Source organism: Marmota flaviventris, chromosome 12, assembly GCF_047511675.1.
Source record: "Marmota flaviventris isolate mMarFla1 chromosome 12, mMarFla1.hap1, whole genome shotgun sequence".
Lineage (NCBI taxonomy): Eukaryota > Metazoa > Chordata > Mammalia > Rodentia > Sciuridae > Marmota > Marmota flaviventris.
Genome location: NC_092509.1, coordinates 62769475 through 62781924, shown reverse-complemented (window position 1 = coordinate 62781924; position 12450 = coordinate 62769475). Strand labels below are relative to the sequence as shown.

Here is a 12450-nt window from a genome sequence, read left to right as displayed (position 1 = left end):
GAGACACAGTATTTCAACTACCTGCTTCCTTCTTTTTAAGCACATGTTAGGGTTGATATCCTAAAAAAGATTTTTTTAGACATGTGGACTTGAAATATTGTCAAGAGCTCAGACTAAACCTTGAAATGAAAACAACTCTGAATTTTATTTTACCTGTCAAACCTTGGGACCATCACCAGCTTTTTCAAGTAATTATAAACTCTTTTGCCCCACATAGCACAGTAGGTAATCACTGAACAAAATTAATCTTTTTGTTTATTGTTTTTAAAGTATTATTTTGCTCTGCATTTGTGGCAAATGTCTTTTAAGTGCTGACACTAAGAGAATTGTGATCAATTTATTCTGATAATAGAAAACACTTCATTAAGTATCTGTAAGATGCCAGACATATTATAAGTCCTTCCAGGTGATATCTTTTATCTGAATTCAGTCTGAAGGATCTTTTCCATTCTGATCAGAGTTTCCAATCATAAAAGTTTAACTGAAAATAGTTCCTGGCTCAAGGTTCCAGACTAGCAGCCCCATCATGTAATTACTACAGAGATCATGGTTTAAAAAGGTTTACTGGGTCAGCAGGAACCTTAAATATCCCAACTGTGAGTTTTAAGACTTAATGTAGCATAGTATCCTTCAGTACAAACCTGATACTAGTAAAACAGAGAGCACAATGAATGCCTGGCTTTCTGGATGAATAAAACTAGCAATGAAGAAAAGGGAGAAAAGACAAAATGTAAAAAGGATTTTATGGGATTCTTTCTGAACTCTCATCCTCTTTGAAACAGATTTTTAAAAAAGAAATATCATGAGTACAATAAGAATTTGCTGGCCAGACCATTGTCTACAATCTCTAAAGTTGAGATGCATATACATTTTTTAAACATTTAAAATGATGAAACTTCTTAACAGATTCAGTTATAAGGCAAAAGATTTAAATATACATTAACACAAGAGCAAAAAAAAATTAACTGACACCTACCCTTCTTCGACATTTAAAGAACCACTCCAACCAACAGCAAATTGCATTTCTTCCTTTCCTTTATCACTATATTTCCATTTTGCTGAAAAAATTAAGATGCCACATGTTACATATTATAGCATACTAAGACAGTTACTCATATATTTTGATCTTTCCCTTTAGAATGATGAGTAAAAAACGTATTAGTTCTGTATTAACTGATTTGTGTCTTTTTATAGGAAAACGTAATATAATATTACGAAAAATTTTAAAGAATTTTATGAAACCAGCTGGTCCCTAGTTTTTAGTCATTCCTTCATCCTATTAAACCCGTATAATGCAGAATAGAGCTATTAATTCCTATGAATCACACTATTTTATTTGTAAAATTACTGTTATCTTCAGATGGCTGAGAAAATTTTCTTATTAGATTTATTCTACTGAGTAGAAATTTGCTTTATAAGACCATTCCATATCTGTTCTATATATAACCTTATTTTGATTAATGAGATTTTTCATATCTTATATATACCTCCTAATTTTAATCTTGAACAAAAAAATTCATGAGCTAAAAACTTATGCACCAAACAAAAATGTATATAGTACTGTGAGTTTTCAAATTACAGTTGAAAATCACCCCACTCATATTGGTATTAAAAAAGGATCAGTGGCATTTTCACCACTGGCTGTCCCTTTGCAAAAAGTGGGCAATACCTAGTACTTCCTCTGAAGGGCCAGACAGACAGTTTAAGTATCTTGCAGCTAAGAGAGAAAAACAAGAATAAAAAGAAAAAAGAAAGGATAGAGAAAAGAAATAAAAGTGTTACACAGATTAGAGATGCCACCATACAATACATTCAACAGAAATAACATTTTTTCTTTTCACCTAATCCATTTTCTGTTCTATTCTATGAATGAAAATAACGAATGCACTTACGCACTAGAAACACGGCCTTTTGCTCCCGGGCTATAACCATAAGATCGTTGGTGGGAGATAAAGATAAAACACAATCGTGAAGCCAGGAAGTTTTTCGTGTTTTGCAAATATTTCCTTCTTCTTCCTTCAGTAAAAAAGAACCAGTTACTAATTATACCTTTTTTTCCCTCTCTCTTTTAACTTAGGGCTGGCCTACGTGAGCCTCATTAGCTACACTAAAATTGTATGCAACTTTTTTTCCTCCCCAGTAGTTGAGGATGAAACCCAGGGCTTTGTATATGGTAGGCAAGCACTCTACCACTGAGATATACCCCCAACCCTACAATTATTATAAATACAAAAAAATGAGTATTTACACTTAGCTTGTCCTCCTTGTGAGGCAAAGAGTATTAAAAAAAAAAGGTGAAAAGAAAAATTCCCAATTCTTTTATAGAGTTTTATAATATTCCTTAACAAAATATGTCAAAATGACCAACAAAATACCCACTATAAATAAATCTGTTTGGGATATTAATGCAAAAGTTTTAAATATAAACAAGTAAGACATTAGAAGACTGTCACAAAGGGATCGCTTTAGGAATGATTCAATATTAGGAAATTTATTAAATAACCCTATTCATAGGTAGATAGCTATGCCACGAGCAGTTCAAGGGCAAAGAATAAATTACCTGATGATTGTTATGGCTTTAAGAGATGTAAAATTATTTGATAAAATCTGATACCTTACTTTTTATTTGATCTGAGGTGTTAACATATATCTTAGACTTCATTGCACATCAAGTTTTTTTTCTTTTAAAAAAGGCTGCATAGTATTCGAATCTACAGATACAACAAATGTATTTAACTAGCTCTCTACTGATAAATTATTAGAAATGAAATGTCTGGGTCAATAGTAATGTGCATTAATAAATTTGCTAGATATGCTGAAATTGTTCTCCACCTATGCTGTGTTAAATGTGAAAGTGCCTGCTTTTGCACATATTTTTCAAAAAATATTTTAACTCTGTATCTTTGTCAATCTAATACATAAAAAGTATATATTTAAATTGTATGAGTAAGAATAGGTATTTTCTCTTTTGTGTAAAATATTTTCTCATATGCATACGTAAAAAAGTATGCAAATGTCCCTTTCCTTTGTAGATTTCCTGTTGGGTTGCTGCTCTTTTTTGAACTGATTTATACATCCTCTATACATAAGGGAAAACTGGCCTTTTGAACATTAGAGCTTCCAAATAGTTTTTCCCAATGCTCTGTTTTTCCATGCAGAAATTTTTTGTATTTGTATAACTAAATTACTTATCTCTTCCTACCTTACTCAACCTAATATATTATCTTACAGACTGAATTCAAGAGAGTAAGGCAGGGAAGGTATGAGGCTGCTTTCATTTTGAAAAAACATTACATTTTTATGCTTAAAAAATTCTTTTAATGATGCCACAATCATTGTTTATATCCCTAACCCTCAGCCAGCTCATAAATGTAAATTTTTAGTTATATAAAACCAGAAAATGAAATTTCATGTGGCTTGGTATTCTGGTTTCATCTACTGATGACAGGACAATAAAGAGGCAAAAAAACCAAAATCTTCATTATTTTTCACTCCAACCCCACCCACCCACCCACCCCCCTTTTTAAACCAGAGATTGTACTCAGGGATGCTCTACCACTGAGCAACATTTTCAGTGCCCCACTCCTTTTTAAAAATTTTTTGACACAGTGTTTTGCTAAGTTGCCCAAGATGGTCTCAAACTTGCAATCCTCCTACCATAACCTCCTGAGTCACTGGAATTCCAGGCATACCCAAGTGTGCACTACTGTGCCTGGCTACATTTTCTATGTCTTCTTTACCATTTTGTCTTTCCTTACAACTATGGGACTAACAGCATATGCTTTTAATCTGCCACAGTAAAGTTGATGCATATAAGTGGGAATTTCATATTATAAAAAATAGGACACAAAAATATTACCATATTATATCATATCATCATTAGAGTTTGATATGCCATAAAATCTAGATATAAACCTTTAGTAGTGCTTCTCAGGAATGCTGCTAGCTTTTCACAAAATGCAAGGATTTTGTGCTTTTAATATAAGCTCTAAATCTCTTCTGATTCACAGCAACGTGGGGGGCAGCTATATACCTATACAACGGTAACCTCCCAGTCATATGTAATTCTGAATTGTTCCTTGTGACTAAGGCACAGTATTTGATGTATCAGATCAAAAAATATAAAAAGCCTCTAATTACAAAAACCAAGCCCAAATGAAACTTTCAAAAATTATGGAGTGGTAAAAATGTGTTGTTTTCTCATAGACTTACCTATTTGCTACAATCAGAATAAAATCTGCTTTGTTATAACATAAATTTAAAATAGAAAACCGGCCAGGCATGGTGGCACATGCCTGTAATCCCAGCAACTTGGGAGGCTGAGGCAGAAGAATCGCAAGTTCAAAGCCAGCCTTAGCTATTTAAGGAAGCCCTAATAAGCAAATTAGTGAGGCCCTGTCACAAATAAAAGATAAAAAGGGCTGGGGATGTACCTCAGTGGTAAAGCACCCTGGATTCAATCTCTACTACCAAACCAATCAAAATAAAAATGAAATAAAACAGAAACAGGGAACCAGGTGAGGTAAAGGTGGAGAAGAAATTTTACGTAATTAAATTTCTTTCAATAAATCCTCGAAAAGAAGAAAGTCCTTGGTATATCAGGAGACAAACAATGAACATATGATATATAAAGGCAAACAAAGAATGAAAGGATTAAAAAATACATGTCTTAAATTGTTTTGCAATGTTACTTTGTACCCAAGCAAGTTGAGATGTAGAAAGCAAGCCACAGTGACATGAAATTTCTTCTTATGATAAAGAAATCCTTTGGCACCATCCTGAGCATAAGACAGTGTGTCCATTAACAAGTGTTCTGGCACTGATGTGTGTTTGGGTCTGTTCAACTACATCAAGAACACTGAGGCAGGGATGACACTGGTGACTTGGGTTATTTTCATAGGAACACTTGCCAAACACTTTCTATGTGCCAGACACTATGTTAACCCCTTTACATATATCTTAATTTTCAGAGTAACTATATAGAGTTCTATTACTACACCTATTCTGGGACAGGAAAACAGAATTATCATGACAGCTTCCCCCAGGTTACAGGGAGAGTAGGGAGGGATTTGATCTTGAAGGACATGGGGAGCCACTGAAGGCATTTTTAAGCAGTGAGGCTACCTGGTCAGATCTGTGCACACTGACTCACTCTCACTCCCCTTACCCCCATCCGCCAATTGTCTTGTTTTTAAAACTTTTAAAACATTAATAAGTAGCAATAATAATGACTGCATAACCTGCTTGATTTCAGTTACTTCCTCCCTCTTCTCTCTCACACACACTCTAGAGATGAAAGTTGCCCAAAATAATACTTGCCCTTAAAACTATGATGTACTCTAAATTTTTAAAATTAAATTTTATTATTTAAAAAGTACTGAAAAGCCATGTGTTTTAGTGAGCTTTTTTATTGCTGTGACCAAAACACCCAACAAGAACAATTTAGAGGAAGGAAAATTGACTTGAGATTCATTGTTTCACAAGTCTCTGTCCAGATAGCCAACTCAGTGCTCTGGGCCCAAGGTGAGGCAGCATATCACAGCAGAAAGGCTGAGTAAGGAAGCTGCTCAGCTCATGGCAGGGTCAGGAAGCAGAGAGGGAAAGGGCCACAGGGAAAACGCACACTGCCAGAGCACAACCCCCAGTAATTCACCTCCTCTAGCCATGACCCACCTACCTATAGAGACCACCCAGTCAGTCCACTCAAACTAGGTTGAATTGATAAAGTTACAGCTCTCATAATCTAACATTTCACCTATGAATATTCCTGCATTAACAGGAGCTCTGGGGGGGACATCTCATATCTAAACCTAACACCACCACAAACTGTTTTCTCCCCAAGTTAAGATAAGCAGTTTATAGTAAATTGTTCTAAGCCAGGATTTCTGAATTTCAGAATTTTTGACATTTTAGGCAAGATAATTCTTCAGTGTTGGGGACTATTCTATGTACTACAAGATGGTAAGTAATATCCTAGACTGCATCCAATAGATGCCAGTAGTACCACGGCATGACAAACAAAACTGCCCCAGACTTTTTCCCCTGGGGTGGGAGGCAAAATTGCCCCAGGCTGAGAACTACTGCTCTAGGCAATAGAAGATCAAAGCAAAGATGAGATGGATCTGAGAATCCTGAGAGCTGAAATGACAAGAGGAACAAAGGCTCTTGGGGGCCTAGTTTAATGCACAGGGCAGGGACAATGAAATATAAACCAAAAATAAAGAATGTGGACCTGTGGAGCCAACTTAGATGCCCTTTAGTAGATGAGTGGATAAAGAAAATATTGATATATATATATATATATATATATATATATATATATATATATATATATATATACACACACAATGGAATATTATTCAGCATTAAAAGAATAAAATCATGGCATTTGCAGGTAAATGGATGGAGTTGAAGAAGATAATGCTAAGTGAACTTAGCCAATCCCAAAAAACCAAATACCAAATGTCTTCTCTGATTTAAGGATGCTGATTCATAATGTGGTTGAGAGGGGGGGCATGGGAAGGTTAGATGAAATCTAGATAGGGCAAAGGGGAGGGAGAGTAAGAGAGGACGCATGTGGGTAGGAAAGATGGTGAAATGAGACGGACATCATTACCCTAGGTATATATATGAAGACATGAATAATGTGACTCTACTTTGTGTACAGAGACATGAAAAATTGTGCTCTATATGTGTAATATGAATTGTAATGCATTCTACTGTCATATATAACAAATTAAAACTAAAAAAAAAAAAAAGAAAAAAAGAATGTGGATCTGGGCTGGGGCTGTAGCTCAGTGGTAGATCACTTGCCTAGCATGTGTGAGGCACTGGGTTCAATTCTTAGCACCACATATATATAAATAAAATAAAGTTCCATTGACAACTAGGAAAAAAAAAAGAATAAGAAATTCTTCAAAAAAAAAAAAAAAAGAATGTGGATCTGTCTGAAATAGTTCCTGTGTTAGATATTTCAAGAGAGCCTCAAGTCAAAGCAGGAAACTAGATGAAAATACTGGTATAGAGAAGATGGAGGGAAGCCCACTCCAGCTGAACCACAATAAACTGACCTTAGTTTGTGCAACAAAACTTGATTTCTAATTCATAAAGAAAGCTCAGGCAGTGAACCTGACTGTGCAGAACGATGTTTTCTGAAGCTTCACAGAACACCAGCACACATTAAGTAGCTGACAAGATGTAGGCTCATCATTTTGTTTTGTTCCATAAGGACTTGCCTACTAATTAGGTTTTTGGAAAACCTCCCCACAGTAATGGAGCCCATAGTCACTAATATTGTTCCCTTGAAGCTAGTGATCCTAAAAACAACACCATCAAATGACAAGATAGTTAATTTCCCAAGTGAGAAATGAAATTTTTAAAAAAGAAAACAGCACCTCACTGCTTAAAGGTGCTATGAACGCCACGGACTACCTTGGTTTTCCACAAAAACTAGCACCTAGTTACTAAAGTTACATTAAATGCATCTATTATCTTTAAAACATAATCCCTTTTGGGGGTAAGGGAGGGAAATCTATAGTTATGTTTTAGTGTGGCCTATACTTCAAGGCTTCTTCTTAGAATTAAGACCAATAAAATTTTTTTCTTAATCTGTACAAACATGGAAGCCAAGACTGTGATTATGAAAAGGAATCCTTTCTAAACGACTACAGCATAGAGTTTACAAATTTTCTTTTTTTTTTTTTTTTTTTAAGAGGTCCACAAATCTGCCAGGTGTGGTGGCACACACCTATAATCCCAACAGTTTGGGAGGCTGAGGCAGGAGGATCACCAGTTCAAAGCCAGCCTCAGCAACTCAGTGAGGCCCTAAGAAATTTAGTAAGACCCTGCCTCTAAATAAAATTTTAAAAAGGGCTGGGGATGTGGCTTAGTAGTTAAGCATTCCTGGGATCAATTCCAGGTACAAAAAAAAAGTGTATAAAATCTACAAATCTGTCAAATGATTATTCTTTCGTGATGTATCTAATGATAAAATTGCAATAGTATAACCAGCCTTTCAATTATAGTTGGTTACCTCAGGGGCCAGTAAATTATGACTTGGTAAACATAGCAGCAAATATTTTTTTGCTTATCAGGTAAGTGCAGTGATCAGATAGCCACTGAAGTAGCCAAGAGTAGTTTCTCAAAGTTTTCAATTTTAGTACAGTTGAGTCCATCATTTGCATTGTTCCTGACATCCTATTAACTTTCAAAGATATGTATACGTTATAGTGGTGCCAGTAAAATCCAGTGTAATTAAGGGACTGTCAGCAATTCACTATAATTCTTAGTAGTACTACTTAAGTCACAAAAATTAAATACTCATCTGCACTTTTAAAGCACAAGACCTAAGTGTTTCAGCAATTTTAAAACACAAAAAGAAAGTAAACAATGCTACATAACGAGGTGGGTTTTTTTTCCCTCTAGTCGGCTACTAACATATGTAATGCCCAATGTTTTTTAAACGTTCATCTTTTTTTTATTTTTGGCAGAGAGGGGAGCAGGACCTTTATTCCCAAACAAAAATTTATAAAAAATTTCAATATACAAAATGGATGAAAACAGAGATGGAGAAGCTACACAGCACCTCTATGGAACCCTATAGTGTCTTCAAAAAAACAGCATGAAAAGTACCAATTTTGGTCATTTCCAGATTAGAGTCTAAAATTTTCAAGTGAAAGATCTTAAGATCTTTTCAAAATTAAATGGGGCAATGCATGAACTCTTTTTAAATTCGATTGCAAATAACCCAAACCAAAAAAAATCTCACAAATACAATAACAAAAACCCTATCATTTCAATCTTAACTTTTAAAATTTACTTTTCTTGAGGAAGTTAACCATGATTCAGTACTCTTAAAGTTTTACTTCAAATGTCAATTCAAGTAGAATTAGTTCTGTTATTATTTATTCTTAAATTGCATATACAGAATTTCATTTTTTAAAATTTTTCCACTACTCTCTGCAGGGCACCATCAGTGGGAAGAGGGATTCAGTCATTTTTATAAAATTTTCTATGTGCCCATTCATTTGCTTACTCAAACTGTATAGATCTATAGAAAAATGCCTACATGGATAAATCCTTAAATAACAATGGCTATTCTTAGGTAATGGAAAATTGATTATTTATTTGTAGTTTTCTGTAACACCTGAATTTTGTGTAGTAAATATGTACCAAAACAACTTAATTACTTGTTAAAAAAATAATAACTGCAATACAAATGTGAACCCAAAAAACATATCTATCTTCTGAACAATTATTTAATACTAAATAATAAATCTATGTGCTTCAATAGGCACTATGGGGTATAATAAACTACCAAATAATTCCTGCTTAGAAACTTGGACAAACAAGAGTAAGGAAAAATTTGAACTAAACATAAATCATAACAGATCTAATAAATAGATCTAATAGTTTAACTAAGTGTTATGAACATTAAATTGCTATTAGAGCTTAGGAAAAAAAAAAAAACAGATTATAGTACACATGCCCCCAAAAGACTTTAAAGTGAAAAACAGGACAAGATGACTAAGTTCAAGTTAAAATATTTAAACATACATCAAAACATTAAAATGGCATTTTACACCCCTAGTAAAGATAAAAGTAGAATTAGTTCTGTTATTATTGATAACAAACTAGGAGTCCACAATTTCAAAAATACCTGCAAACAACAGACACCACACACACACACACACACACACACACACACACACACACAAAATCATCTCTGGCTTCTGTTTCCTAACATTTGATTTTTAAAAAATAAGAATGGAGAACAATTTCAGTTTTACAACATAGACACTAGCACACAATCAATGATAAAAAGCAGTTGGCTCATAACTGTTTTTACATCTGCACAGGCCAAATAGGAAAAGGCGTTCTCAGATACTGCTATTTGTAATACAAATTGCAATAACCTTTTATCAAAAATTAAAATGTGTGTACATTTTGCCTTAAAAATTTCAGCTTTAGGAATTTACTCTACTGGAATAATAAGACCAGTTGATCTCTACTGCACATTTACTATGTTCTAGGTATTACTCTAAGCATATTTCATTTAATTCTCATAACAAGCCTATAAATTTGATAATGTTATTAGTCCCACTTTAGAAACAGGGTAATTGAGCTTAGAGAAATTAAGTAATTCATTCAAGGTTTCATAATAAGTAGCAGGGCAGATATTCAGGCCACTTGACTCCTAATCCTGATAATTTATGACCACATGTAACCAAAGATACACTGGTAGATGTAAAAAAGCTTATAACAAGCATTGCTTGTGATGGATGGATGGATGGGTGAGAGAGAAAATGGGAGGGAAGAAAGAATTTTTACATTAAATTACATCTGGTGTAAAATACCAAGGGTAGAACAATGTGTAAAATTAATTTGGACTTTTAGATTAAAAGGGTGAATTAAACACAAATTTTACTCTCACTCAGCACCAAAACCTCCCCCAAAACAACAGTAAAATGTTTTGTTGGCACTGGTTCTGGACCTGCACACATTCTACCACTGAGCTATACTCCCAGCCAAAAAGTTTTGTTCAGCTTTTTTGTTTGTTTGTGGTGCTGAGGATGGAACCTAGGACCTCATAAATGCTAAGTAAGCACTCTACCACTGGGTTACATCCCCAGCCCCAAATAATTTCTTTTAAAGGCAAAAAGTAACACATAGGAAAAAGCTACAAAATTTTGAGAGAGAGCTAGAAAGAAAATGGCAGATGGTAGCTGATTTTACTGTCCCTAGAAGCCAAGCTTCTAAACTGATAAAGAGGAAAGCTGACATGCAGCCCCAGTTGTACTCAAAACTGCCAACAGGTCTAGAAACTGGTGCCAGGTCCCTTTGGAATTGAAGGCAAGAATGGGGCTAAAATCAGGAGGTATGGTTGAAAGGTAGGTAACCTGCAGCAAGGTCCCCAAATTCCCTCTCTCACTTCATCCAGAAGGTGGCAGAAAATCAGAGGCCCCACCACTAAGCCAGAACTCACTTAACAGAAGGTACTCTGCAGGAAGATAGGGAGAGCAAGTGTGAACTAAAATTAACAACTGTAAATAGAAGGAAAGAAAAATGGGAACTAACTACATAGAAAGACTAAAACCTGTCTCTTAAGCACATAGGCATAATAATACCATCTAAACTGACTGGGACTACTTGTTGCACTATGGCCAAAGATCCAGAAACAACTTAAATTCACTTTTCTTTACTGGCTAACAGTCACGTAACTTACTCTTTGCTAGCAAATCACTTCCCTGGGATCTACTAAAAATGCAATTAATGGTCTTACAGAACAAAAGCTTTGAATCCCTCTCCCCCCAAAAAAGGTCAAGAAATTATGGAGATCAAAACTGCAGAAAAACGCTAAAAACCATGGTCTATACCAAAGTTTATGAACCTCAGCACTACTGACATTTTGGGAGGAATTACTCTTTTATTTGTGTGGTGGGATGGGATTATAAAATGCTTACTTGGCAGGAGCCTAGGCCTCCCCCTAATTATGAAACCAAAAACATCTCCAGATAATACCAGGAACAAAATTATCTCCAATTGAGAATTACTGGGCCAGCTTGTATTAACCCTGAGAAGACAGTCACTGGCAAAATCAATGTTTTTCTGAGTCATAGGTCCAAACCCCCAGTGAGAACTAGCTTTAGGAAAGAGACCCTCTGCAGCCCCTGCTCCTGAGTTTAATCTAGGGCACATCTTTGGTATGGTATACTTCTTTTGCCTCTGGCTAATCTGGTGTTTGTGTCTCCTGTATGTCAGATGGTACCAGAGCCTGATGGAAATAATGAAATTAGGCTTCAACCCAATTATTTCTACTGTAAGAATTTTTAATCAGGCTGTATAATATTCCATTTTTCAGTCTATAGGCAAACATTTCCAGCCAAGATGCTTTCATTCTCTGCCTATCTTAACTGAGGACTTTGACCCAGAACCTTCCTGTGCTGTTTCAGCAAACACTAGCCATTTATGATCAAGCAAACCAATTCTATACTTCCCACCTTTTGTCCTTAATACATCAATAAAGGAAAACCATTAAATCTGCCTCGCCAGTTAAAATTTTTTTTTCGATGTAAGCAGCAAAGAGGCGTTTATTGCAAGCTAGCTTGGTCCTCCATGAGCACACAGCAACTGGTAATGCTGAGAGGCCCCGAGCCCAGGGTTTGCAGCAGTTTTATACACTCTTTGGGAAAGGCAGGGACTTCACATACATCATAGCATCTCTTAGCAAATCATCACACATGGCGGTAAAATCATAAAACAACTCTAAAACATGATTAGCACATTCACTGGTGGGAACAAGTTGGGTAAAGGATGATTGGTTAGTACAAGAGGGGGATTCGTTTGAACTGATTGGTTTAAGCCATGAGGGGAATATGTGCTGAACTACGTGGTTTCCCAACATGTTATCAACCACCATAAACTGCTGGGGCGGGGGGGTCATCTGGCATC

The 12450-nt window shown here is 35.3% G+C and overlaps 1 protein-coding gene across 2 annotated transcripts in view; it reads right to left on the bottom strand.

Moving 5' to 3' along the window:
• The window catches only part of Rab3gap2 (RAB3 GTPase activating non-catalytic protein subunit 2), a 107529-nt gene that overhangs the window by 59569 nt on the left and 35510 nt on the right, over positions 1-12450 (bottom strand). For both annotated transcript variants that reach the window (XM_027934729.3, XM_071600061.1), the window contains exons 3-4: positions 1893-2016; positions 977-1058 (exon numbers count right to left, since the gene is read on the bottom strand). In XM_027934729.3, the coding sequence (XP_027790530.2) occupies positions 977-1058; positions 1893-2016 (206 nt within the window). The remainder of the gene's footprint in view (positions 1-976; positions 1059-1892; positions 2017-12450) is intronic.